At 48.4% G+C, this 25966-nt stretch overlaps 1 protein-coding gene across 3 annotated transcripts in view; it reads right to left on the bottom strand.

Annotated features, from left to right (window-relative positions):
- lama5 (laminin subunit alpha 5) overlaps positions 1 to 25966 on the bottom strand; it is an 83880-nt gene that overhangs the window by 42946 nt on the left and 14968 nt on the right. For all 3 annotated transcript variants that reach the window (XM_018097871.2, XM_012952648.3, XM_012952647.3), the window contains exons 3-6: positions 3890 to 4007; positions 2215 to 2333; positions 1964 to 2134; positions 1732 to 1829 (exon numbers count right to left, since the gene is read on the bottom strand). In XM_018097871.2, the coding sequence (XP_017953360.2) occupies positions 1732 to 1829; positions 1964 to 2134; positions 2215 to 2333; positions 3890 to 4007 (506 nt within the window). The remainder of the gene's footprint in view (positions 1 to 1731; positions 1830 to 1963; positions 2135 to 2214; positions 2334 to 3889; positions 4008 to 25966) is intronic.

Genomic DNA, 25966 nt, shown 5'->3' on the forward strand with positions numbered 1-25966 from the left:
TTTGTATTTATACATATGGGTAGGGGGTGCCATAGTGTTTCCCTTAGACAGTACAGTATGGGGGTACAGCTTATTGTGTGCCCAGAACATTCCTTCTCTGTATATTTGTATTTATACATATGGGTAGGAGGTGCCATAGTGTTTCCCTTAGACAGTACAGTATGGGGGTACAGCTTATTGTGTGCCCAGAACATTCCTTCTCTGTATATTTGTATTTATACATATGGGTAGGAGGTGCCATAGTGTTTCCCTTAGACAGTACAGTATGGGGGTACAGCTTATTGTGTGCCCAGAGCATTCCTTCTCTGTATATTTGTATTTATACATATGGGTAGGGGGTGCCATAGTGTTTCCCTTAGACAGTACAGTATGGGGGGTACAGCTTATTGTGTGCCCAGAACATTCCTTCTCTGTATATTTGTATTTATACATATGGGTAGGAGGTGCCATAGTGTTTCCCTTAGACAGTACAGTATGGGGGTACAGCTTATTGTGTGCCCAGAAAATTCCTTCTCTGTATATTTGTATTTATACATATGGGTAGGGGGTGCCATAGTGTTTCCCTTAGACAGTACAGTATGGGGTACAGGTTATTGTGTGCCCAGAACATTCCTTCTCTGTATATTTGTATTTATACATATGGGTAGGGGGTGCCATAGTGTTTCCCTTAGACAGTACAGTATGGGGGTACAGCTTATTGTGTGCCCAGAACATTCCTTCTCTGTATATTTGTATTTATACATATGGGTAGGGGGTGCCATAGTGTTTCCCTTAGACAGTACAGTATGGGGGTACAGCTTATTGTGTGCCCAGAACATTCCTTCTCTGTATATTTGTATTTATACATATGGGTAGGGGGTGCCATAGTGTTTCCCTTAGACAGTACAGTATGGGGGTACAGCTTATTGTGTGCCCAGAACATTCCTTCTCTGTATATTTATAAGGATTCTCATTATAAGTAAAATAAATGATTGGAAGGAAGGAAACTGTTAAAGTGATACACACGTATTTCCTTTCTGCCAAAGAAATGTGCAGAATGCAGAGAGAGCAATGAGTAGCGGAGCAGTGAGGGTCAGTGAATGATTAATGATGGGTGGGGTTAGGGGTGATGCCCTGGGCTGGTAGGATGGGGGGGGGGCCTGATCAGCTGATTAATGTACAAGGAAGCTGCTGACAAAGAGGCAGATACAGGGATAAGCACCTTGTTAACTTCCAAGTTATAACCCCGCCCCCAAACACCTGTCAATCAAAGAGAGTCACGCTCAGTTTTCCATATTGGGAACCCGGGCAGGCAATACAATAAGCAGTTGCCGGTCACATGACCAACAGGAAGTAACCGCCCACATGCTTGCAAGCAATAAAATAAGAAGTTGCTGGTCATATGACTAACAGGAAGTAACCGCCCACATGCTTGCAAGCAATACAATAAGCAGTTGCTGGTCATGTGACTAACAGGAAATAACCGCCCACATGCTTGCAAGCAATACAATAAGCAGTTGCTGGTCATGTGACTAACAGGATGTAACCGTGCCACATTCTGGCAAGCAATAAAATAAGCAGTTGCCAGTCACATGACCAACAGGAAGTAAACACCCACATGCTTGCAAGCAAAAGAATGAGCAGTTGCCGGTCATATGACCAACAGGAAGTAACCGCCCACATGCTTGCAAGCAATACAATAAGCAGTTGCCGGTCACATGACTAACAGAAAGTGATAAAGAACATGCCCACCTGTAGGGGTTGGTGGGATCCTTGGCGCCGCACACCTCCGCGTGCCCGTTACACACGCACCGCCCCCCAATGCTGATATCCTTGATGCTGTAATAATACTACAAATGGAAGGAAATACGTCAGTACCATATTAAACCAGCAGATGGCGCTGTACAGCCGTCTCCTTTGCTTTACTCAATAGGCCAGTTCTAAATTACAACTCCCTGCACCCCCTGCAATAACAGGCACTTACCCGCCGGGTGACGGTGGGGTCCCTCAGCGTTTTGCCCATAAGGTGCCCCAGGAGGGTGTTGGTCCTCAGGAACCTCAGTCGGACGGTTGTTGCTTTGGTGAAGTTCATTAGCAACGGGGAGTAGGAGAAGTTCATGGCCCCGGGCCGTTTGTTGACCAATGAGACCACAATCTAAAAACGAGAGGGGGGGGCAGTTAGCAAACCATCCAACCCGCGGGGCTGCGGGGGGTTCCTGGGAGTGGCCAACGCACCTCTCCGTTCTCCAGCGGGACGATACGGGAATGTTCCGTGGTGCAAACGACATCGTCGTCCCTCGAGATCCGCTGCAGGGTTTGGGGCCCGAAGCGCTCCAGGCAGTCCCTCTTAGACGCTGCAACAGGAAGGGGTTTATTGGGGGGCAGGAAGTCACAAAGTGAGGGGCTAAAGGGGTTGTAAACCTTTGAGTGAACAGATTGCAATTGGTCTTCAGTTCTTAATATTTGTGTGTTTGTTTTTTTATTATTCTACTATTAGTTTAGCAGCTCTCCAGTTTGGAATTTTAGCTGTTATCTGGTTGCTAGGGTCCAAAGTACCTTAGCAACCAGGGACTTGCTAAGGCAGAGTTGCAATGAGAGATTGGAATATGAATAGAAGCGTAACATAATTCTAACACTGTAAAAAATAAATAATGAAGACCAATTGAAAAGTTGCTTAGAATGGGTTAACGACCCCTTTAGCCTTTAGTTGGCCCCCCTGCAAACCGTTTTATCAGCATTCTACAGGTTAATCTTCCCCTTTACGTAATCCAACCGATAGCATCGCAGTTCAAGTTGCCCTTTAGGGCCACATAAGACTGAGCCAATCAGAGGCCGCTCCGGGCAAACGAAAATACACAAAAAATTGACTTTTTCTTCCCCCTAGAAACTGTAAAAATCCTTATAAGGACTCCGTGCCTTTAAAAATAGAAATGAGGATTCCGGAGAAAGGGAGCGAGAGATAAGAGATGGGGGGGGGTTGCGGGAATGGGGGGGCAGGACAGGGACAGTGCGCTAGTAGCACCCAGGGGAGACTCGCTCTCCCCGCCACGCTCTCAGGGGCTAAATATAACCGGTGAGTAGGAGTGGGGGGGACACAGCAATGGGGGGGGGGCACCGCGGTCAGATAGAAAGAAAATAATTAAAGGGGAAGTTTACCCCACATTAAGTATTTTAAGACAACTTATGATCTATATCCTATATTCCTAATGTTACATGGTTGCTAGGGATCCGTCACCCCTAGCAACCACACAGCAAGAAAGACTGTGACATTAGATAACACGTGGGTCATTTTTTGCCACCCTTAGGGTGTCTCCCCTCTGTTTTGTGCCCGACACCCTCCCGTGTCACTGAGATACACAGCAAAGGCAGATATCCAATAGGAAGTCTCCTTTCATTCGTAAAGGGGCAGTATACCTTTAAGTTAACTTTAGTATGTCATAGAATGGCTAATTCCAAGCAACTTTTCAATTGGTCTTTGTTTTTTCTTCTGTATAGTTTTTGAATTATTTGCCTTCTTCTACTGAATATTTCCAGCTTTTAATGGGGGGGGGGGGGTCACTGACCCCCATGTAAAAAACTAAATGTTCTGTAAGGCTCCAAATGTATTGTTATTGCTGCTATTTATTACTCATTTTTCTATTCCGGCCCTCGCCTATTTGTATTCCAGTCTTTCATTCAAATTAATGCATGGTTGCTAGGGTGATTTGGGCCCTGGCAACCAGATTGCTGAAACTGCAAAGCTGCAAAATAACTCAAAAACCAGAAATGAAGACCAATTGCAAATTGTCTCGGAATATCACTCTCTATACAACCCCTTTAATGCATTCACATACAATGGGGGGTCTTTCCGCCGACCCCCCCCCTCCCCATCCCCGAGTCCCAGCTGATACATAAGAGCAGTAAGACTTACAGGCGAAATACTGCCAAGGTTGGTAGGTGACCCCGAAATCCGTCGACCTCTCGAGAACCCACAAGTCGGGTCGGGGCGAGTTGGCGAATTTGATGAGGACGTAGGCGACATGGAAAACCTGCAGGGGGAGCAAGAGAGCGTCAGGGTTAATGCAATTACGTTAAGTTGAAGTTTCCCGGCCGACTTGGCCTTTAAAGGAATTCAGTGCCGAGAGCTTCGCACAAGTCTGAGCGGCCAACTTTCCACTTTCCCATCAATCACCCTGCCCGGTATTTATCATGCCCCCGGGGGGGAGGGGCCTCGCCTGGCACAAACCCGGGCAGAATACGCGGCACCCGCGGCCCTTTTCTCTCTGTGAGAATCTGTGTCGGCTCATTGTTCCCCCTCTCTAATCCCCCCGTGATTGTGGGGCCACGTGCCCCCCTGGCTCTGCGAAGCGTCAGCCCCCGTGCCAAGGCCCATCTGTTAAAGGGGTGGGTAACTTAATTCAAATGGCCTATTCCTAGCAACTTTTCCATTGGTCTTCATTATTTATTTTAAACTGGTTCGGACTGGGGGACACTGGGAAAATACCCGGCGGGCCCCAACGGCCCGACCCGACCCTGTTACTGCTTCTATGGCCCCCAATGTCCTCCCCTGGCGCGTTTCACCTACGTCGGATGATAGTGGGGGGGTTTAGGGGTGCGCAGCGGGGGACGCGGCCGGAGGAGGCACCTTGTTGGGGGGTGTGGGAGCCCCGGTGGGCCCTGCACTCCCAGTCCGACCCCGATTTTAAATAGTTATTAAATGATTTCCCTTCGTCTTCTGACTCTTTGCAGCTTTCAAATGGGGGTCACTGACCCCGGCAGCCAAACCCTATTGCTCTGTGAGGCTCCAGTTTTATTGTTATTGTTACTTTTTATTCCTTATCTCTCTATTCAGCCCCTCCCCTATTCATATATCAGCCTCTCATTCAAACCTCTCCCTGGTTGCTAAGGTAATTCGGACCCTAGCAACCAGACAGCTGCTGAAACTCCAAACTGGAGAGCTACAGAGCAAAAAGTGAAATAACTAAAAAAAAAACAAAAAACTACCAATAATAAAAAATGAAGACCAATTGCAAATTGTCTCAGAATATTACTCTCTACATCATACTAACAGTTAACTCAAAGGTGACAAACCCCTTAACGCCAAGCTAATGGCAGCTCCCGCGCTTTAATTTCCCACGGATCATGGTTATTTATGGATACTGGAAATAACCTGTAGATATTTCTATTCCTCATGAAAGGGTTGAACCCATGTCTAGGAGAACAATGGAATGTGTAGGGCCTTATCCTCCTATAGGTGCAGTCATACAAGCACGGCATTGGCTGCAGCACTAGGAATCCAGGAGCAGCCAGTCAGCAGGGCAAGCTGTATACTGTATATCTTTATATATCACCTGACCAGTCTGTGGCATTTAGACTTCAAAGCCCATTCACAATGCTCTGAGTGTCCCCAGCCTGGCACCCACTCACCCACCCACTCACCCACTTACTGACTCTCCCAGAAAGGTCATCGGAATAATCTGAATAAGTGAGATGTTTGGCTCCGACCCCGAGACTGATAAGAAATATATTCCCCTGTAACTGCACCCAGGTGTAACCATAGGGGGGTCCCTCGTCAGCTGGGGGGGGGGGTATATCTGTGCCTATATATTATACAGTTACATTATGTGCATATATGATATGGGGGTTACACTGTGACAGTGGGGGGGGGGCTGGGGGAAAGATGGGGGTATATCTGTGCCTATATATTATACAGTTACATTATGTGCATATATGATATGGGGGTTACACTGTGACAGTGGGGGGGGGGGGGCTGGGGGAAAGATGGGGGTATATCTGTGCCTATATATTATACAGTTACATTATGTGCATATATGATATGGGGGTTACACTGTGACAGTGGGGGGGGGGCTGGGGGAAAGATGGGGGGGTATATCTGTGCCTATATATTATACAGTTACATTATGTGCATATATGATATGGGGGTTACACTGTGACAGTGGGGGGGGGGCTGGGGGAAAGATGGGGGTATATCTGTGCCTATATATTATACAGTTACATTATGTGCATATATGATATGGGGGTTACACTGTGACAGTGGGGGGGGGGCTGGGGGAAAGATGGGGGGGTATATCTGTGCCTATATATTATACAGTTACATTATGTGCATATATGATATGGGGGTTACACTGTGACAGTGGGGGGGGGGGGGCTGGGGGAAAGATGGGGGGTATATCTGTGCCTATATATTATACAGTTACATTATGTGCATATATGATATGGGGGTTACACTGTGACAGTGGGGGGGGGGCTGGGGGAAAGATGGGGGGTATATCTGTGCCTATATATTATACAGTTACATTATGTGCATATATGATATGGGGGTTACACTGTGACAGTGGGGGGGGGGGGCTGGGGGAAAGATGGGGGGTATATCTGTGCCTATATATTATACAGTTACATTATGTGCATATATGATATGGGGGTTACACTGTGACAGTGGGGGGGGGGGCTGGGGGAAAGATGGGGGGTATATCTGTGCCTATATATTATACAGTTACATTATGTGCATATATGATATGGGGGTTACACTGTGACAGTGGGGGGGGGGGGGCTGGGGGAAAGATGGGGGGTATATCTGTGCCTATATATTATACAGTTACATTATGTGCATATATGATATGGGGGTTACACTGTGACAGTGGGGGGGGGGGCTGGGGGAAAGATGGGGGGTATATCTGTGCCTATATATTATACAGTTACATTATGTGCATATATGAGATGGGGGTTACACTGTGACAGTGGGGGGGGGGGGGCTGGGGGAAAGATGGGGGGTATATCTCTGCCTATATATTATACAGTTACATTATGTGCATATATGATATGGGGGTTACACTGTGACAGTGGGGGGGGGGGGGGGGGGGGGGGGAAGATGGGGGTATATCTGTGCCTATATATTATACAGTTACATTATGTGCATATATGATATGGGGGTTACACTGTGACAGTGGGGGGGGGGGGGGAAGATGGGGGGTATATCTGTGCCTATATATTATACAGTTACATTATGTGCATATATGATATGGGGGTTACACTGTGACTGGGGGAAAGATGGGGGGTATATAATAATAATAAGCACAGGGAAAGGCAGGTAGGCAGTGTGAGGCCAATGTGGCCAGTTGCCACCTCTGTATTTCACAGGCCAATCTGGGCAATGCCAGGAGAATCAGCTGCCAGGGGGCTGTTACTGTGACAAGGACTCACTTGATTTTATAACTAAATACAGGTGCCAGGGCGCTGCTGGTTGGCAAACCAAGGTAAATTAGAGCTGCATTAGGGGAGTATTTGGATAGTGTCAGTCCCACCCCAGGCTGCCTCAGTGCCTCTCTCTGTGCCCTCCCCGTGTCACGGTGCCAGCTTTTCCCTCACTGCCCCCCCCCCTCGCCTTTGTTTAACACTTGTTCCCAGACCTCCCAAATGCCTCGCTTTTCCCTCCCCCTCCCTCGGACGCATTTGGTCTGTTCTTCCCCTGCTGGAGGGACCCCGGGGCTTTGGTTTGGGAATAAAATATCGGGCCCCACATCGGACCCTTAGCCATAGGGCTGAGCCCCCCAGGGCCCAAGCTTGTGTGATTACCCAGCTGCCCCGGTGGAGCCCCAGCACCCAGTGGGTGACCTTCTGCCTATAGGGTGTTCCACAACAATGGGAATTTTGGGAGTGACACTTGGTTCCCTTCCCAGCATTCCTGCTGCCTGGCATACAAATGAGGAGAGGGCCGCCCCGCGCCAAACATATTTCCATTCTTAACCCCCCCCCCCCGTAGTTAAACATTAATTCCCTCCTCATTATCCAAAGAAACGAGGGAAAACACAATATATTCCAGATAAGCCATTTACCAGCTCAATGGAAGCAGGAAACAGTCAGCGTTTGGGGGGGGGGGGGGGGGGGGGGATTTGCCCCCCAGCCCCCTGTCTGTTTTGCCCCCCTACTGTTACATAGTAGGATCAGTTACCCTTTATCTGGAAGGCACGCTTATAGTTACAGTACTGCTGCCCAGGGAGGCCTGTAATGACTAAAGCAGAAGAGCGGGGGGGGGGGGTGTAAAATACAGAAAACCGCCATCGCGTACGTTTAGCCGGAGAGATGGGATTAGTGAGAAGGAAGGAAACGCAGTTGGGAGACAAAGGGATTTAATAGCAACACTTTGCCCCAATCTCCCCGGGGACTTTCTACTTGTTACGTCAATAAAACATGACTGATTTATGTAAGCGGCCGTGTGTTTCTTTCCTGCACCTAAACCCCCTGGGGGTGAGCACTCGGTATAACTCCTGTACATATCCTATAATAAATTCCAGCCACTTAACCCCTTATCTCCCATCCCAGCAGCGCCAAGTTACGGAACATCAGAAATGCCCCCGGGGGTACTTAGTACCAGGCAACTTGGCTACTGGGGAAGGAAGGCTGGGCGCGGCCATTACTCTAATGACATTTGGAACAATAGGTCACTGTAACATTTATTTGGGCACAGAACCTGTCAGTACATTATCCCTTATAATACATGAGTGATACTCAGAGTTCCCTGTATAACTCAGCCTGCAGCCTTGTGCCTTTATATGGGGGGCACAGAACCCCTCAGTGACTGCTAATATCCTTATCATTTACAGTAGGGGGTACATTATCCCTTATAATACATGAGTGATACTCAGAGTTCCCTGTATAACTCAGCCTGCAGCCTTGTGCCTTTATATGGGCACAGAACCCCTCAGTGACTGCTAATATCCTTATCATTTACAGTAGGGGGTACATTATCCCTTATAATACATGAGTGATACTCAGAGTTCCCTGTATAACTCAGCCTGCAGCCTTGTGCCTTTATATGGGGGGCACAGAACCCCTCAGTGACTGCAAATATCCTTATCATTTACAGTAGGGGGTACATTATCCCTTATAATACATGAGTGATACTCAGAGTTCCCTGTATAACTCAGCCTGCAGCCTTGTGCCTTTATATGGGGGGCACAGAACCCCTCAGTGACTGCTAATATCCTTATCATTTACAGTAGGGGGTACATTATCCCTTATAATACATGAGTGATACTCAGAGTTCCCTGTATAACTCAGCCTGCAGCCTTGTGCCTTTATATGGGGGGCACAGAACCCCTCAGTGACTGCTAATATCCTTATCATTTACAGTAGGGGGTACATTATCCCTTACAATACATGAGTGATACTCAGAGTTCCCTGTATAACTCAGCCTGCAGCCTTGTGCCTTTATATGGGGGGCACAGAACCCCTCAGTGACTGCTAATATCCTTATCATTTACAGTAGGGGGTACATTATCCCTTATAATACATGAGTGATACTCAGAGTTCCCTGTATAACTCAGCCTGCAGCCTTGTGCCTTTATATGGGCACAGAACCCCTCAGTGACTGCTAATATCCTTATCATTTACAGTAGGGGGTACATTATCCCTTATAATACATGAGTGATACTCAGAGTTCCCTGTATAACTCAGCCTGCAGCCTTGTGCCTTTATATGGGGGGCACAGAACCCCTCAGTGACTGCTAATATCCTTATCATTTACAGTAGGGGTACATTATCCCTTATAATACATGAGTGATACTCAGAGTTCCCTGTATAACTCAGCCTGCAGCCTTGTGCCTTTATATGGGCACAGAACCCCTCAGTGACTGCTAATATCCTTATCATTTACAGTAGGGGGTACATTATCCCTTATAATACATGAGTGATACTCAGAATTCCCTGTATAACTCAGCCTGCAGCCTTGTGCCTTTATATGGGGGGCACAGAACCCCTCAGTGACTGCTAATATCCTTATCATTTACAGTAGGGGGTACATTATCCCTTATAATACATGAGTGATACTCAGAGTTCCCTGTATAACTCAGCCTGCAGCCTTGTGCCTTTATATGGGGGGCACAGAACCCCTCAGTGACTGCTAATATCCTTATCATTTACAGTAGGGGGTACATTATCCCTTATAATACATGAGTGATACTCAGAGTTCCCTGTATAACTCAGCCTGCAGCCTTGTGCCTTTATATGGGCACAGAACCCCTCAGTGACTGCTAATATCCTTATCATTTACAGTAGGGGGTACATTATCCCTTATAATACATGAGTGATACTCAGAGTTCCCTGTATAACTCAGCCTGCAGCCTTGTGCCTTTATATGGGGGGCACAGAACCCCTCAGTGACTGCTAATATCCTTATCATTTACAGTAGGGGGTACATTATCCCTTATAATACTCCGAGCTCCACTAGGGAAATAAAGGGGAAATAAAGACACATTTAGCTAATATTTCCATGACAATAACACGGATGGGGCAGATGTGGGCACGGCTCCCATATAACGTTACCCCCACGCTATATACAGAACTTATCTATGGAAATTACAGAGGAATCCGGTACAGAGATCCTCCCTGAACTCTAATTTCCATCAGGGTCAGAACTTAAAAGCCCCCGCAGCAGCGGCTCCTCATTCAGATGCTTTTAACAGCCGGGCTGGAGATTACAGGGCAACCCAATAGGAACTACCTCTCAGTTTAACCCTCTCACTGCTGGGAGACCTGTTCTGTTGACAAAGCTGAGAACCCATCAGGCCCATTCCCACAGGCTGGAATCTCCCAGAGATTTTGGTGGTTTTATTTGCAGCACTTTTCTAGTCTCTCATATTCTCCTATCTCAATCAGCCATAGGCCTCTCCAGGCTGCAGTGCTGTAGATATGACTATCACAGATATGTTTATCTGCTTCCCATTGCAATACATTAGATACCAAACAAGGGAGAAACCCCTTTAAAGGGCCCTCTTAGGGAAAGGGTTAACTCCCTGCAGGGCAGATGGTGGCATAAGCCCCTCTGTGATCCCCTGCGATTGCCTGGGCAGCAGTCAATGGCGGCTGGTAACCACGGTGACGTTGGCAGGGAGGCCTCGCCAGGCTGAATGGAGAAGGAAGGTGGGGGGGTTTGTTTACCATTCAGTCAACTGCGAGGGCAGAGAGGTGGGACGCACTCAGGTGTCAATTCAAAGAACTCGAGACCCCCGGCAACTGCCCTGAGCCTCAGTACTGCCCATTATTATTATATATTGTGCCATACAGACACACCGGGCATACAGACTATACACACTGTGCCATACAGGCACACCGGGCATACAGACTATACACACACTGTGCCATTACAACCATCACGGAGGCATACAGACTATACACACACTGTGCCATACAGAAACACAACCGGGGCATGACGACTCATACCACCACACTGTGCCATAGCAGACACACCGGGCATACAGACTATACACACAGCTGCTGCCCATACAGACACAGCCCGGGCATGACAGACTATACACACAACTGTGCCAATACAAACACAGGCGGGCCATACAGACTATACACACCTGTGCCATACAGACACGACCGGCCATACATGACTATACATAGGACTGTGCCATACAGACACACCGGGCATACAGACTATACACACACTGTGCCATACAGACACACCGGGCATACAGACTATTACACAGCACTGTGCCATACAGACACACCAGGCATACAGACTATATACACACCTGTGCCATACAGCACCGGAGCATTACAGATATACAGCACACTTGTGCCAGTACAGAACACACCGGGCATTGACAGACTATACACACCGTGCCCATACAGACACACCGGGCATACAGACTATACACACACTGTGCCATACAGACACACCGGCATACAGACTATACACACACTGTGCCATACAGACACACCGGGGCATACAGCTATACACACACTGTGCCATACAGACACACCGGGCATACAGACTATACACACACTGTGCCATACAGACACACCGGGGCATACAGGACTATACACACACTGTGCCATACAGACACACCGGGCATACAGACTATACACACACTGTGCCATACAGACACACCGGGCATACAGACTATACACACTGTGCCATACAGACACACCGGGCATACAGACTATACACACACTGTGCCATACAGACACACCGGGCATACAGACTATACACACACTGTGCCATACAGACACACCGGGCATACAGACTATACACACTGTGCCATACAGACACACCGGGCATACAGACTATACACACACTGTGCCATACAGACACACCGGGCATACAGACTATACACACACTGTGCCATACAGACACACCGGGCATACAGACTATACACACACTGTGCCATACAGACACACCGGGCATACAGACTATACACACACTGTGCCATACAGACACACCGGGCATACAGACTATACACACACTGTGCATAACAGACACACCAGGCATACAGACTATACACACACTGTGCCATACAGACACCACAGCATACAGACTATACACACACTGTGCCATACAGACACACCGGGCATACAGACTATACACACACGTGCCATACAGACACACCGGGCATACAGACTATACACACAACTGTGCCATACAGACACACTCGGGCATACAGACTATACACACACTGTGCCATACAGACACACCGGGCATACAGACTATACACACACTGTGCCATACAGACACACCGGGCATACAGACTATACACACACTGTGCCATACAGACACACCGGGCATACAGCCTATACACACACTGTGCCATACAGACACACCGGGCATACAGACTATACACACTGTGCCATACAGACACACCGGGCATACAGACTATACACACACTGTGCCACAGACACATCCGGGCATACAGACTATACACACTGGTGCCATACAGACACACCGGGCATACAGACTAAACACACTGTGCCATACAGACACAAATACCGGGCATACAGACTATACAAACACTGTGCCATACAGACACACCGCACGGCATACAGACTATACACACACTGTGCCATACAGACACACCGGGCATACAGAACTTACACACTGTGCCATACAGACACACTATTAACGTGAGGGCATACAGACTAATACATCCTGTGCATACAGACACACCGGGCATACAGACTAATACATACACTTTGCCATACAGACACACCGGGCATACAGACTATACACACTGTGCCATATAGACACACATCACGGGCATACAGACTATACACACTGTGCCATACAGACACACCGGGCATACAGACTATAACACACTGTGCCCATACAGACACACCGGGCATACAGACTAAATACACACTGTGCCATACAGACACACCGGGCATACAGACTATACACACACTGTGCATACAGACACAACGGGCATACAGACTATACACACACTGTGCCATACAGACACACCGGGCATACAGACTATACACACTGTGCCATACAGACACACCGGGCATACAGACTATACACACACTGTGCCATACAGACACACCGGGCATACAGACTATACACACACTGTGCCATACAGACACACCGGCATACAGACTATACACACACTGTGCCATACAGACACACCGGGCAATACAGACTATACAACATGTGCCATAAACAGACATACAGACATACACACTGTGCCATACAGACACACCGGGCATACAGACTATACACACTGTGCCATACAGACACACCGGGCATACAGACTATACACACTGTGCCATACAGACACACCGGGCATACAGACATATATACACACTGTGGCCATACAGACACACCGGGCATACAGGCTATACACACACTGTGCCATACTACCTATTCACACACTGTGCCATACAGACACCACCGGGCATACAGACTATACACACTGTGCCATACAGACACACCGGCATACAGACTATACACACTGTTGCCATACAGACACACCGGGCATACAGACTATACACACACTGTGCCATACAGACACACCGGCATACAGACTATACACACTGTGCCATACAGACACACCGGGCATACAGACTATACACACTGTGCCATACAGACACACCGGGCATACAGACTATACACACTGTGCCATACAGACACACCGGGCATACAGACTATACACACTGTGCCATACAGACACACCGGGCATACAGACTATACACACTGTGCCATACAGACACACCGGGCATACAGACTATACACACTGTGCCATACAGACAATTACCGGGACCATACAGACTATACACATCTGTGCCATACAGACACACCGGCATACAGACTATACACACACTGTGCCATACAGACACACCGGGCATACAGACTATACACACTGTGCCATACAGACACACCGGGCATACAGACTATACACACACTGTGCCATACAGACACACCGGGCATACAGACTATACACACTGTGCCATACAGACACACAGCCGGGCATACAGACTATACACACACTGTGCCATACAGACACTACCGGGCATACAGACTAACACACACTGTGCCATACAGACACACCGGGCATACAGACTATAACCACACACTGTGCCATACAGACACACCGGCATACAGACTATACACACTGTGCCATACAGACACACCGGGCATACAGACTTATACACACACTGTGCCATACAGACACACCGGCATACAGACACACACTGTGCCATACAGACACACGGGCATACAGACTATACACACTGTGCAATACAGACACACGGGCATACAGACTATACACACTGTGCCATACAGACACACCGGGCATACAGACTATACACACACTGTGCCATACAGACACACCGGGCATACAGACTATACACACTGTGCCATACAGACACACCGGGCATACAGACTATACACACACTGTGCCATACAGACACACCGGGCATACAGACTATACACACACTGTGCCATACAGACACACCGGGCATACAGACTATACACACACTGTGCCATACAGACACACCGGGCATACAGACTATACACACTGTGCCATACAGACACACCGGGCATACAGACTATACACACACTGTGCCATACAGACACAAACCGGGCATACAGACTATACACACACTGTGCCATACAGACACACCGGGCATACAGACTACACACACTGTGCCATACAGACACACCGGGCATACAGACTATACACACTGTGCCATCAGACACCCGGGCATACAGACTATACACACTGTGCCATACCATCAGACACACCGGCATACAGACTATACACACTGTGCCATACAGACACACCGGGCATACAGACTATACACACTGTGCCATACAGACACACCGGGCATACAGACTATACACACTGTGCCATACAGACACACCGGGCATACAGACTATACACACACACTGTGCCATACAGACACACCGGGCATACAGACTATACACACTGTGCCATACAGACACAACCGGGCATACAGACTATACACACACTGTGCCATACACACCGGGCATACAGACTATAACACACACTGTGCCATACAGACACACCGGGCATACAGACTATACACACACTGTGCCATACAGACACACCGGGCATACAGACTATACACACACTGTGCCATACAGACACACCGGGCATACAGACTATACCACACTGTGCCATACAGACACACCGGGCATACAGACTATACACACTGTGCCATACAGACACACCGGGCATACAGACTAATACACACTGTGCCATACAGACACAGACCCGGGCATACAGACATACACACACTGTGCCATACAGACACACCGGGCATACAGACTATACACACACTGTGCCATACAGACACACCGGGCATACAGACTATACACACTGTGCCATACAGACACACCGGGCATACAGACTATATACACACTGTGCCATACAGACACACCGGGCATACAGACTATACACACACTGTGCCATACAGACACACCGGGCATACAGACTATACACACTGTGCCATACAGACCACACCGGCATACAGACTATACACCACTGTGCCATACAGACACACCGGGCATACAGACTATACACACCACTGTGCAACAGAGCACACCGAGCATACAGGACTATACACACACTGTGGCCATACAGGACACACCGGGGCATACCAGACTATACACACTGTGCCATACAGACACTTACCGGTGCATTACAGACTATACCACCAACTGTGCCATACAGACACACCGGGCATACAGACTATACACACCCACTGTGCCATACAGACCACACCGGCATACAGACTATACACACACTGCTGCCATACTAGACACACCCGGGGCATCCCAGACTATACACACACTGTGCCATACAGGACACAACGGGCATACCAGACTATACACACTGTGCCATACAGACACACCTGGGCATACAGGACTATACACACCTGTGCCATACAGACCACACGGGCATACAGACTATACACACACTGTGCCATACAGACACACCGGGCATACAGACTATACACACACTGTGCCATACAGACACACCGGGCATACAGACTATCCCACACACTGTGCCATAACAGACACACCCTGGCATACAGACTATATCACACACTGTGCCATACAGACACACCGGGCATACAGACTATAACACACAACTGTGCCATACAGACACACCGGGCATACAGACTATACACACACTGTGCCATACAGACACACCGGCATACAGACTATACACACTGTGCCATACAGACACACCGGGCATACAGACTATACACACTGGCCATACAGACACAGCCGGGCATACAGACTATACACACACTGTGCCATACAGACACAACCGGGCATACAGACTATACAACACTGTGCCATACAGACACACCGGGCATACAGACTATACACAACTGTGCCATACAGACAACACCGGGCATACAGAAATATACACACTGTGCCATACAGACACACCGGGCATACAGACTATACACACTGTGCCAACAGACACACCGGGATACAGACTATACACACTGTGCCATACAGACACACCGGGCATACAGACTACTACAAACACACTGTGCCATACAGACACCCACCGGGCATACAGACTATACCAACACCTGTGCCATACAGACACACCGGGCATACAGACTATACCACTGTGCCATACAGACACACCGGGCATACAGACTATACACACACTGTGCCATACAGACACACCGGGCATACAGACTATACACAACTGTGCCATACAGACACACCGGCAATACAGACTATACACACACTGTGCCATACAGACACACCGGGCATACAGACTATACACACACTGTGCCATACAGACACACCGGGCATACAGACTATACACACACTGTGCCATACAGACACACCGGGCATACAGACTATACACACTGTGCCATACAGACACACGCGGGCATACAGGCCATCAGACACAAATAAATGGCACCATACAGACCGCCATACAGACACACCGGCATACAGACTATACACACACTGTGGCCATACAGACACACCGGGCATACAGACTATACACACACTGTGCCATACAGACACACCGGGCAATACAGACTATACACACACTGTGCCATACAGACACACCGGGCATAACAGACTATACACACTGTGCATACAGACAAACCGGGCATACAGACTATACACACTGTGCCATACAGACACACCGGGCATACAGACTATACACAATCTGTGCCATACAGACACACCGAGCATACATGACTATACACACTGTGCCATACAGACACACGGGCAATACAGACTATACACACTGTGCCATACAGACACACGCGGCATACAGACTATACACACTGTGCCATACAGACACACCGGGCATACAGGCTATAACACACACTGTGCCATACAGACACACCGGGCATACAGACTATACACACACTGTGCCATACAGACACCACCGAGCTACAGACTATAACACACATCTGTGCCATACAGACACACGCGGCATACAGACTATAACACACACTGGCCATACAGCACACCGGCATACAGACTAACACACACGTGCCATACAGACAACACCGGGCATACAGACTATACACACACTGTGCCATACAGACACACCGGGCATACAGACTATACACACAACGTGCTCATTACAGACACACGGGCAACAGACTATAACACGTGCCATACAGACACACCGGGCAACAGACTATTACACACTGTGCCATACAGACCATCCGGGCATACAGACATACACGACACTGTGCCATACAGACTACAGACTATCACAATACAGATCACTAAGCCGGGCATACAGACTATACCCACTGACACACACGGGCATACAGACATACACACACTGTGCCATACGACACAGCATATACAGACTACACACACTGTGCATACAGACAACACCGGCATACAGACTATACACACTGTGCATACAGACACAAGCCGGGCATACAGACTATACACACTTAGACTACAACACTGTGCCAACAGACACCCCGAGCATACAGACTATAAACACACACTGTGCCATACAGACACACGGGGCATACAGACTATACACACATGTGGCCATACAGACACACCGGCATACGACCACACACTGTGCCATACAGACACACACCGGGCATCAGACTATACACACACTGTGCCATATCAGAACACACTACAGACTATACACACCTGTGCCATACAGACACACCGGGCATACAGACTATACACACACTACGAACAGACACACCGGGCATACAGACTATACACACACTGTGCCATACCTACAGAGACACACACCCAGACTATACACAAGTTTATATATTATATACAGTGGTGTGAAAAACTATTTGCCCTTCCTGATTTCTTATTCTTTTTGCATGTTTTCACACAAAATGTTTCTGATCATCAAACACATTTAACTATTAGTCAAAGATAACACAAGTAAACACAAAATGCAGTTTTAAATGAGGGTTTTTATTATTTAGGGAGAAAAAAAATCCAAACCTACATGGCCCTGTGTGAAAAAGTAATTGCCCCCTGAACCTAATAACTGGTTGGGCCACCCTTAGCAGCAATAACTGGCAATCAAGCGTTTGCGATAACTTGGCAACGAGTCTTTTACAGCGCTCTGGAGGAATTTGCCCCACTCATCTTTGCAGAATTGTTGTAATTCAGCTTTATTTGAGGGTTTTCTAGCAGGAACCGCCTTTTTAAGGTCATGCCACAACATCTCAATAGGATTCAGGTCAGGACTTTGACTAGGCCACTCCAAAGTCTTCATTTTGTTTTTTCTTCAGCCATTCAGAGGTGGATTTGCTGGTGTGTTTTGGGTCATTGTCCTGCTGCAGCACCCAAGATCGCTTCAGCTTGAGTTGACGAACAGATGGCCGGACATTCTCCTTCAGGATTTTTTGGTAGACAGTAGAATTCATGGTTCCATCTATCACAGCAAGCCTTCCAGGTCCTGAAGCAGCAAAACAACCCCAGACCATCACACTACCACCACCATATTTTACTGTTGGTATGATGTTCTTTTTCTGAAATGCTGTGTTACTTTTACACCAGATGTAACGGGACACGCAGCTTCCAAAAAGTTAAACTTTTGTCTCGTCGGTCCACAAGGTATTTTCTCAAAAGTCTTGGCAATCATTGAGATGTTTTTTAGCAAAATTGAGACGAGCCATAATGTTCTTTTTGCTTAAAAGTGGTTTGCGCCTTGGAAATCTGCCATGCAGGCCGTTTTTGCCCAGTCTCTTTCTTATGGTGGAGTCGTGAACACTGACCTTAATTGAGGCAAGTGAGGCCTGCAGTTCTTTAGATGTTGTCCTGGGGTCTTTTGTGGCCTCTCGGATGAGTTTTCTCTGCGCTCTTGGGGTAATTTTGGTCGGCCGGCCACTCCTGGGAAGGTTCACCACTGTTCCATGTTTTTGCCATTTGTGGATAATGGCTCTCACTGTGGTTCGCTGGAGTCCCAAAGCTTTAGAAATGGCTTTATAACCTTTACCAGACTGATAGATCTCAATGACTTTAGTTCTCATTTGTTCCTGAATTTCTTTGGATCTTGGCATGATGTGTAGCTTTTGAGGTGCTTTTGGGCTACTTCTCTGTGTCAGGTAGCTCCTATTTAAGTGATTTCTTGATTGAAACAGGTGTGGCAGTAATCAGGCCTGGGGGTGACTACACAAATTGATATTGAAATTGAAAATTGAAATTGATAAACCACAGTTAAGTTATTTTTTAACAAGGGGGGCAATCACTTTTTCACACAGGGCCATGTAGATTTGGAGTTTTTTTTCTCCCTTAATAACGTAAACCTTCATTTAAAAACTGCATTTTGTGTTCAATTATGTTATCTTTGACTAATAGTTAACGGTTTTTGATGAGCAGAAACATTTTGTGTGACAAACATGCAAAAGAATAAGAAATCAAATAGTTTTTCACACCACTGTATATATATATATATATATATATATATATATATACACATATATAATGTAATTTTTTTTTGCCCATTTTGATGCCCTGAGACTGGCAGAGGATGCTGGGAATTGCCTATTAACCACAGCTCCTGTCCCCTGGGCCGTCAGTCCCCCCCAGTTGCACATGTGCGAGGATTTAGCCCCCGCAACCTCTGCTGGGAAGGATTTTTTTCCACGAATTTGCTGCTCTTCACCAAAAGTAAATATTTGCCCTGTTGCTAAAAGCGGCCTGAGCGGATCCGGCGCTGGAGGTTTGTGGGTTAAACCCGATGGAAGGGGTCGTCTGAGGGAGTCTGGGGATTAAAACATTTTTTCGCTTAATTAAGAGTTCTGTAAGTGTATGAGGAATGTGAAATCCCTCTTCAAAGTTTGCACTTATCCCCCCCCCGCCCCATACTCACCTTCCCTGGCAGCATAAAGAGCCCTTACACGGGGCATTTGGTACCCCCCCACTTACTATTGTTTCATTTCTGCAGGGAAGGAAATGTTTGCAAAGCTGAACTGCCGCACGTTAACCCCTAAATGATCATAAGGGAGCTAAAAAGGGCTATTTGGTAGCCCCTATGTGGACTGGCAGCCTATAGGAGGTTCTGGTTGTCAGTTACACCTGGTTTAAATGCAGCCAACACTTTCCTCCATGCCAGGGATTCAAAAATAATCACCTGCTTTGAGGTCACTGGGGGCAACATCCAAGGGGTCGGGGACACTGGTTGGGGACGGAGACAGTAGGACAAGATGGAGACAGTAGGGCAAGATGGAGACAGTAGGGCAAGATGGAGACAGTAGGGCAAGATGGAGACAGTAGGGCAAGATGGAGACAGTAGGGCAAGATGGAGACAGTAGACAAGATGGAGACAGTAGGGCAAGATGGAGACAGTAGGACAAGATGGAGACAGTAGGGCAAGATGGAGACATTAGGGCAAGATGGAGACAGTAGGGCAAGATGGAGACAGTAGGACAAGATGGGGACAGTAGGGCAAGATGGGGACAGTAGGGCAAGATGGAGACAGTAGGGCAAGATGGAAACAGTGAGACAAGATGGAGACAGTAGGACAAGATGGAGACAGTAGGACAAGATGGAGACAGTAGGGCAAGATGGAGACAGTAGGACAAGATGGAGACAGTAGGGAGAGATGGGGACAGTAGGGCAAGACGGAGACAGTAGGGCAAGATGGAGACAGTAGGACAAGACGGAGACAGTAGGACAAGATGGAGACAGTAGGACAAGATGGAGACAGTAGGACAAGATGGAGACAGTAGGACAAGATGGAGACAGTAGGACAAGATGGAGACAGTAGGGCAAGACAGAGACAGTAGGGCAAGATGGAGACAGTAGGACAAGATGGAGACAGTAGGGCAAGATGGAGACAGTAGGACAAAATGGAGACAGTAGGACAAGATGGAGACAGTAGGGCAAGATGGAGACAGTAGGGCAAGACAGAGAAAGCAGGGCAAGACCATCCTGCCCTACTGTCTCCATCTTGTCCTACTGTCTCCATTTTGCTCTACACTACTGTCTCCATCTTGCCCTACTGTCTCCGTCTTGCCCTACTGTCTCCGTCTTGCCCTACTGTCTCCGTCTTGCCCTACTGTCTCCATCTTGCCCTACTGTCTTCATCATGCCCTACTGTCTCCATCTTACTCTACACTGTAGGGCAAGATGGAGACAGTAGGGCAAGACGGAGACAGTAGGGCAAGACGGAGACAGTAGGGCAAGACGGAGACAGTAGGGCAAGACGGAGACAGTAGGGCAAGACGGAGACAGTAGGGCAAGACCATCATGCCCTACTGTCTCCATCTTACTCTACACTGTAGAGTAAGATGGAGACAGTAGGGCAAGATGGAGACAGTAGGACAAGATGGAGACAGTAGGACAAGATGGAGACAGTAGGACAAGATGGAGACAGTATGGCAAGATGGAGACAGTAGGACAAGATAGAGACAGCAGGACAAGATGGAGACCAACATGAGGCATGAAATGACTTGCCAACCAGCCCAAGATGAGATATGGAGGCTACAGAAGAATGAAAGTAATTTTGGTTTCTATACACACTGATAAATGTGCTGCTTATTTCAGTGGGAGCCCCAAGGCCATATGGAGCCTCAGAGACACCTTAGCTGTAAGTGGCCCCACACACGCCAACTGCCACATTGTTCAGCAGCGACTGTCAGACCCCAAACAAAGAAACTCTTTTTTCCCTGGTGGTGACAGAGCCGCATAGAGGTTCCCTTTGTATGAAATCTGGGAGGATGGCAGCTCTGTGCCAGCGGCGGGTACAGCCAGGAACGCTCCGTTACCTACGTAGAACAGGGGGGGCAGATACGCAGATGGGGGGGCAGATACACAGGCAGGGGGGGCAGATACACAGGCAGGGGGGGCAGATACGCAGGCGGGGGGGCAGATATGCAGGCAGGGAAACAGCATGGGGGGGGGATCAACACCAAAACATTTCATGGGAAAATGAAAAGAACGATGATGTATAAAATAACTGTTCCAGCCCCGCGGCCAACTGACTGGAGCCCAATGGCATCATAATGAACATTTGTAGGGGAATCTTAGACTCTCAGTTTAGCCCCCCCATTCATTAGCCAATCAATGGAGGCCAGAGGGTCTTTAGTTACCTTTTAAATTGGATTGAAGGAGACAAATCCAAGCGAGCGGTCGGATTACCGGACACTTAACCACAATGGGAGATTTCCCACCGCCAGGCTCCCCCAGAAACCACAAGATTATTCCTAATATTTAATATATAAACAGCGGAGCTTTCCGTTCCAAGTCACCGTCATGGGAAATCCCTTACCGCAGAGCAGAATTAACCCCAAAAGGCATCTCCATATCTAGATACAATACCAGGAGCTGGAGCTGCCATACTTGTTCCACTGCCGTAATGGGGTAATAAATCCTCTAAACACACTCGGCCAATCAGGAGCGACTGGACAAATGTATTTACTGAAATAACCACAAGTGACTCATTGGTTCCCTCGCGCAGCTGATACCCCACGTCCCACCAATGGGATCTCTGCCAACATTAATTCCAGTCATTGTCACCCAAACAGCGGAAATCTTTAGGAATAAACTGGCCCAACCGCAACCCAAATATTTAATTGTATTGTGGGGGCATTTGGGGCCCAGTAGCCATAACATCCTGTGTGAGGCAAACTGCACCCAATAACTGCCTCTTCCATGTAACACCAAGGGGCAACAGCACCATATTTACGGTCTCTTTCATATGTCTCACACAGACACGGCCTGCCCATAGCAAGAGATGGAGAAACAAGACAAAGCTGCTGATTGGCTGGGGTAGTGTCAGTGCAAATGGCCAATTACTTGTGTAGCCAAACAGCCTGAAGGCCAAATGCAAGATGGAGACAGCAGGACAAGATGGAGACAGTAGGGCAAGATGGAGACAGTAGGGCAAGATGGAGACAGTAGGGCAAGATGGAGACAGTAGGGCAAGATGGAGACAGTAGGGCAAGATGGAGACAGTAGGGCAAGATGGGGACAGTAGGGCAAGATGGGGACAGTAGGGCAAGATGGGGACAGTAGGGCAAGATGGAGACAGTAGGGCAAGATGGGGACAGTAGGGCAAGATGGGGACAGTAGGGCAAGATGGAGACAGTAGGGCAAGATGGAGACAGCAGGGCAAGATGGAGACAGCAGGGCAAGATGGGGACAGTAGGGCAAGATGGGGACAGTAGGGCAAGATGGGGACAGTAGGGCAAGATGGAGACAGTAGGGCAAGATGGGGACAGTAGGGCAAGATGGAGCAGAGGGCAGATGGAGACAGTAGGGCAAGATGGAGACAGTAGGGCAAGATGGGCAGAGGGCAAGGGCCAGTAGGGCAAGATGGAGCAGTAGGCAAGAGGGCAGTAGGCAGATGGGGACAGTAGGGCAAGATGGAGACAGTAGGGCAAGATGGGGACAGTAGGGCAAGATGGGGACAGTAGGGCAAGATGGAGACAGTAGGGCAAGATGGAGACAGTAGGGCAAGATGGAGACAGTAGGGCAAGATGGAGACAGTAGGGCAAGATGGAGACAGTAGGGCAAGATGGAGACAGTAGGGCAAGATGGAGACAGTAGGGTAGAGCATGATGGAGAGATCAGAGCAAGATGTGACAGTAGAACCATTAGGATCAGGATTATATGCTTTTCTCTGATACCATGCCTGATTAAATTAAGAACATTAAATAAACTGTATTTAAGGGCAGATAAAGGCCACTCTCTATGTCTGATGGCATAAAGTGAAGTCTATGGAGCCTCTGAGCAGACTGGGGGCAATAAGGGCCATCTGGCCTGTGGGCCTCCAGCCCTGGTCTATGTATATAGCAATAGGCAGAGACAGGTCCTTGTTTTGTCTTCACCTCCAGGCACCGTAGCCAAGTGTGATACCACGATGCCCCCCCCCCCCCCCCCCGGGGCTATTTATCCCCCCTCTCTGTTTGAAGGTCTGTTTGGTTTTCACGGCAGAAAGGAAGCCTTATATCCACCATAGAAACCGGAGGAGATGAGAGGAGCTGATTATGGAGTGCGGACTGAGAAGGCAGAGGAATTCCGGATCGGGTTCTAGGTAGAATTAGAGGGAACGAGATGAAAGGGGGAGACAGAAATACGGGAGGGGGGGGCTTTAAATGTCACTTTGTTAAAGAATGAACCTTTCAAACAAAGAAATTCCCATAGGTCTGAGTTTCTCACTCGTTTGCCCCCCCCCAACTCTTTACAACCCCCCCCCCCCCATCCAACCTTTGCGCACAGTTTGATCTTGGAATAATTGTGGGTTTGTGAACTGAGGCGGCATCCGAAACATCAAAGGGCAACTAAGCATATATTTGTGTTTGTCCTTTATAATAAAGCACCGAGCGAGAGGTGAGCGAGATAACGCGGTGGGAGGGGCCGGCTTTGTCTCAAGGTAACTGGCCCCCAGCCTGGGCCCCCTCAGCTCATATCAAGGTTACAGATATATAGAAACATTGGGGTAACAGTCACCCCACTATAGTTCCAGGGGTACCCAGGGCACAAATAAGCACTCACCCCAAATCCCCCCCTAACTGGCCTTCAGGCTGGGCCCCCTTAGCCCATAACAAGGTTACAGATATATAGAAACATTGGGGTAACAGTCACCCCGCTATAGTTCCAGGGGTACCCAGGGCACAAATAAGCACTCACCCCAAATCCCCCCCTAACTGGCCTTCAGGCTGGGCCCCCTTAGCCCATAACAAGGTTACAGATATATAGAAACATTGGGGTAACAGTCACCCCGCTATAGTTCCAGGGGTACCCAGGGCACAAATAAGCACTCACCCCAAATCCCCCCTAACTGGCCTTCAGGCTGGGCCCCCTTAGCCCATAACAAGGTTACAGATATATAGAAACATTGGGGTAACAGTCACCCCGCTATAGTTCCAGGGGTACCCAGGGCACAAATAAGCACTCACCCAGGCACATTCGGTAGCACCTCTCTCGGAATAATTTACCCCCCCCCCCTTTGGGGCCCTCTCCCCCCCTTTGCCCCCCCCCCCCCCCCTTTGCTGGCAGAATCCCAGGCACAAAACCCTCTGTAATTTCATTATCAGACTGTGAATCTCTGGGAGGAATTTGCACTACACCTGCTGGGAACCCCCCGACACCCTTCCATGCCCGGGGCACCCTGCATTGTCCCCCCCCCCCACCCCAGATCCAAAACAGGGTGCAGGGCCCATAATAATGGGGGGATTTTCCAGCCAATAAGCCACAGGCTCTGTTAACTCTGCACAAGTTCAAGGGGGAGGTGGGGCAACAAGAATG

Source organism: Xenopus tropicalis, chromosome 10, assembly GCF_000004195.4.
Source record: "Xenopus tropicalis strain Nigerian chromosome 10, UCB_Xtro_10.0, whole genome shotgun sequence".
NCBI classification, from domain to species: Eukaryota; Metazoa; Chordata; class Amphibia; order Anura; family Pipidae; genus Xenopus; species Xenopus tropicalis.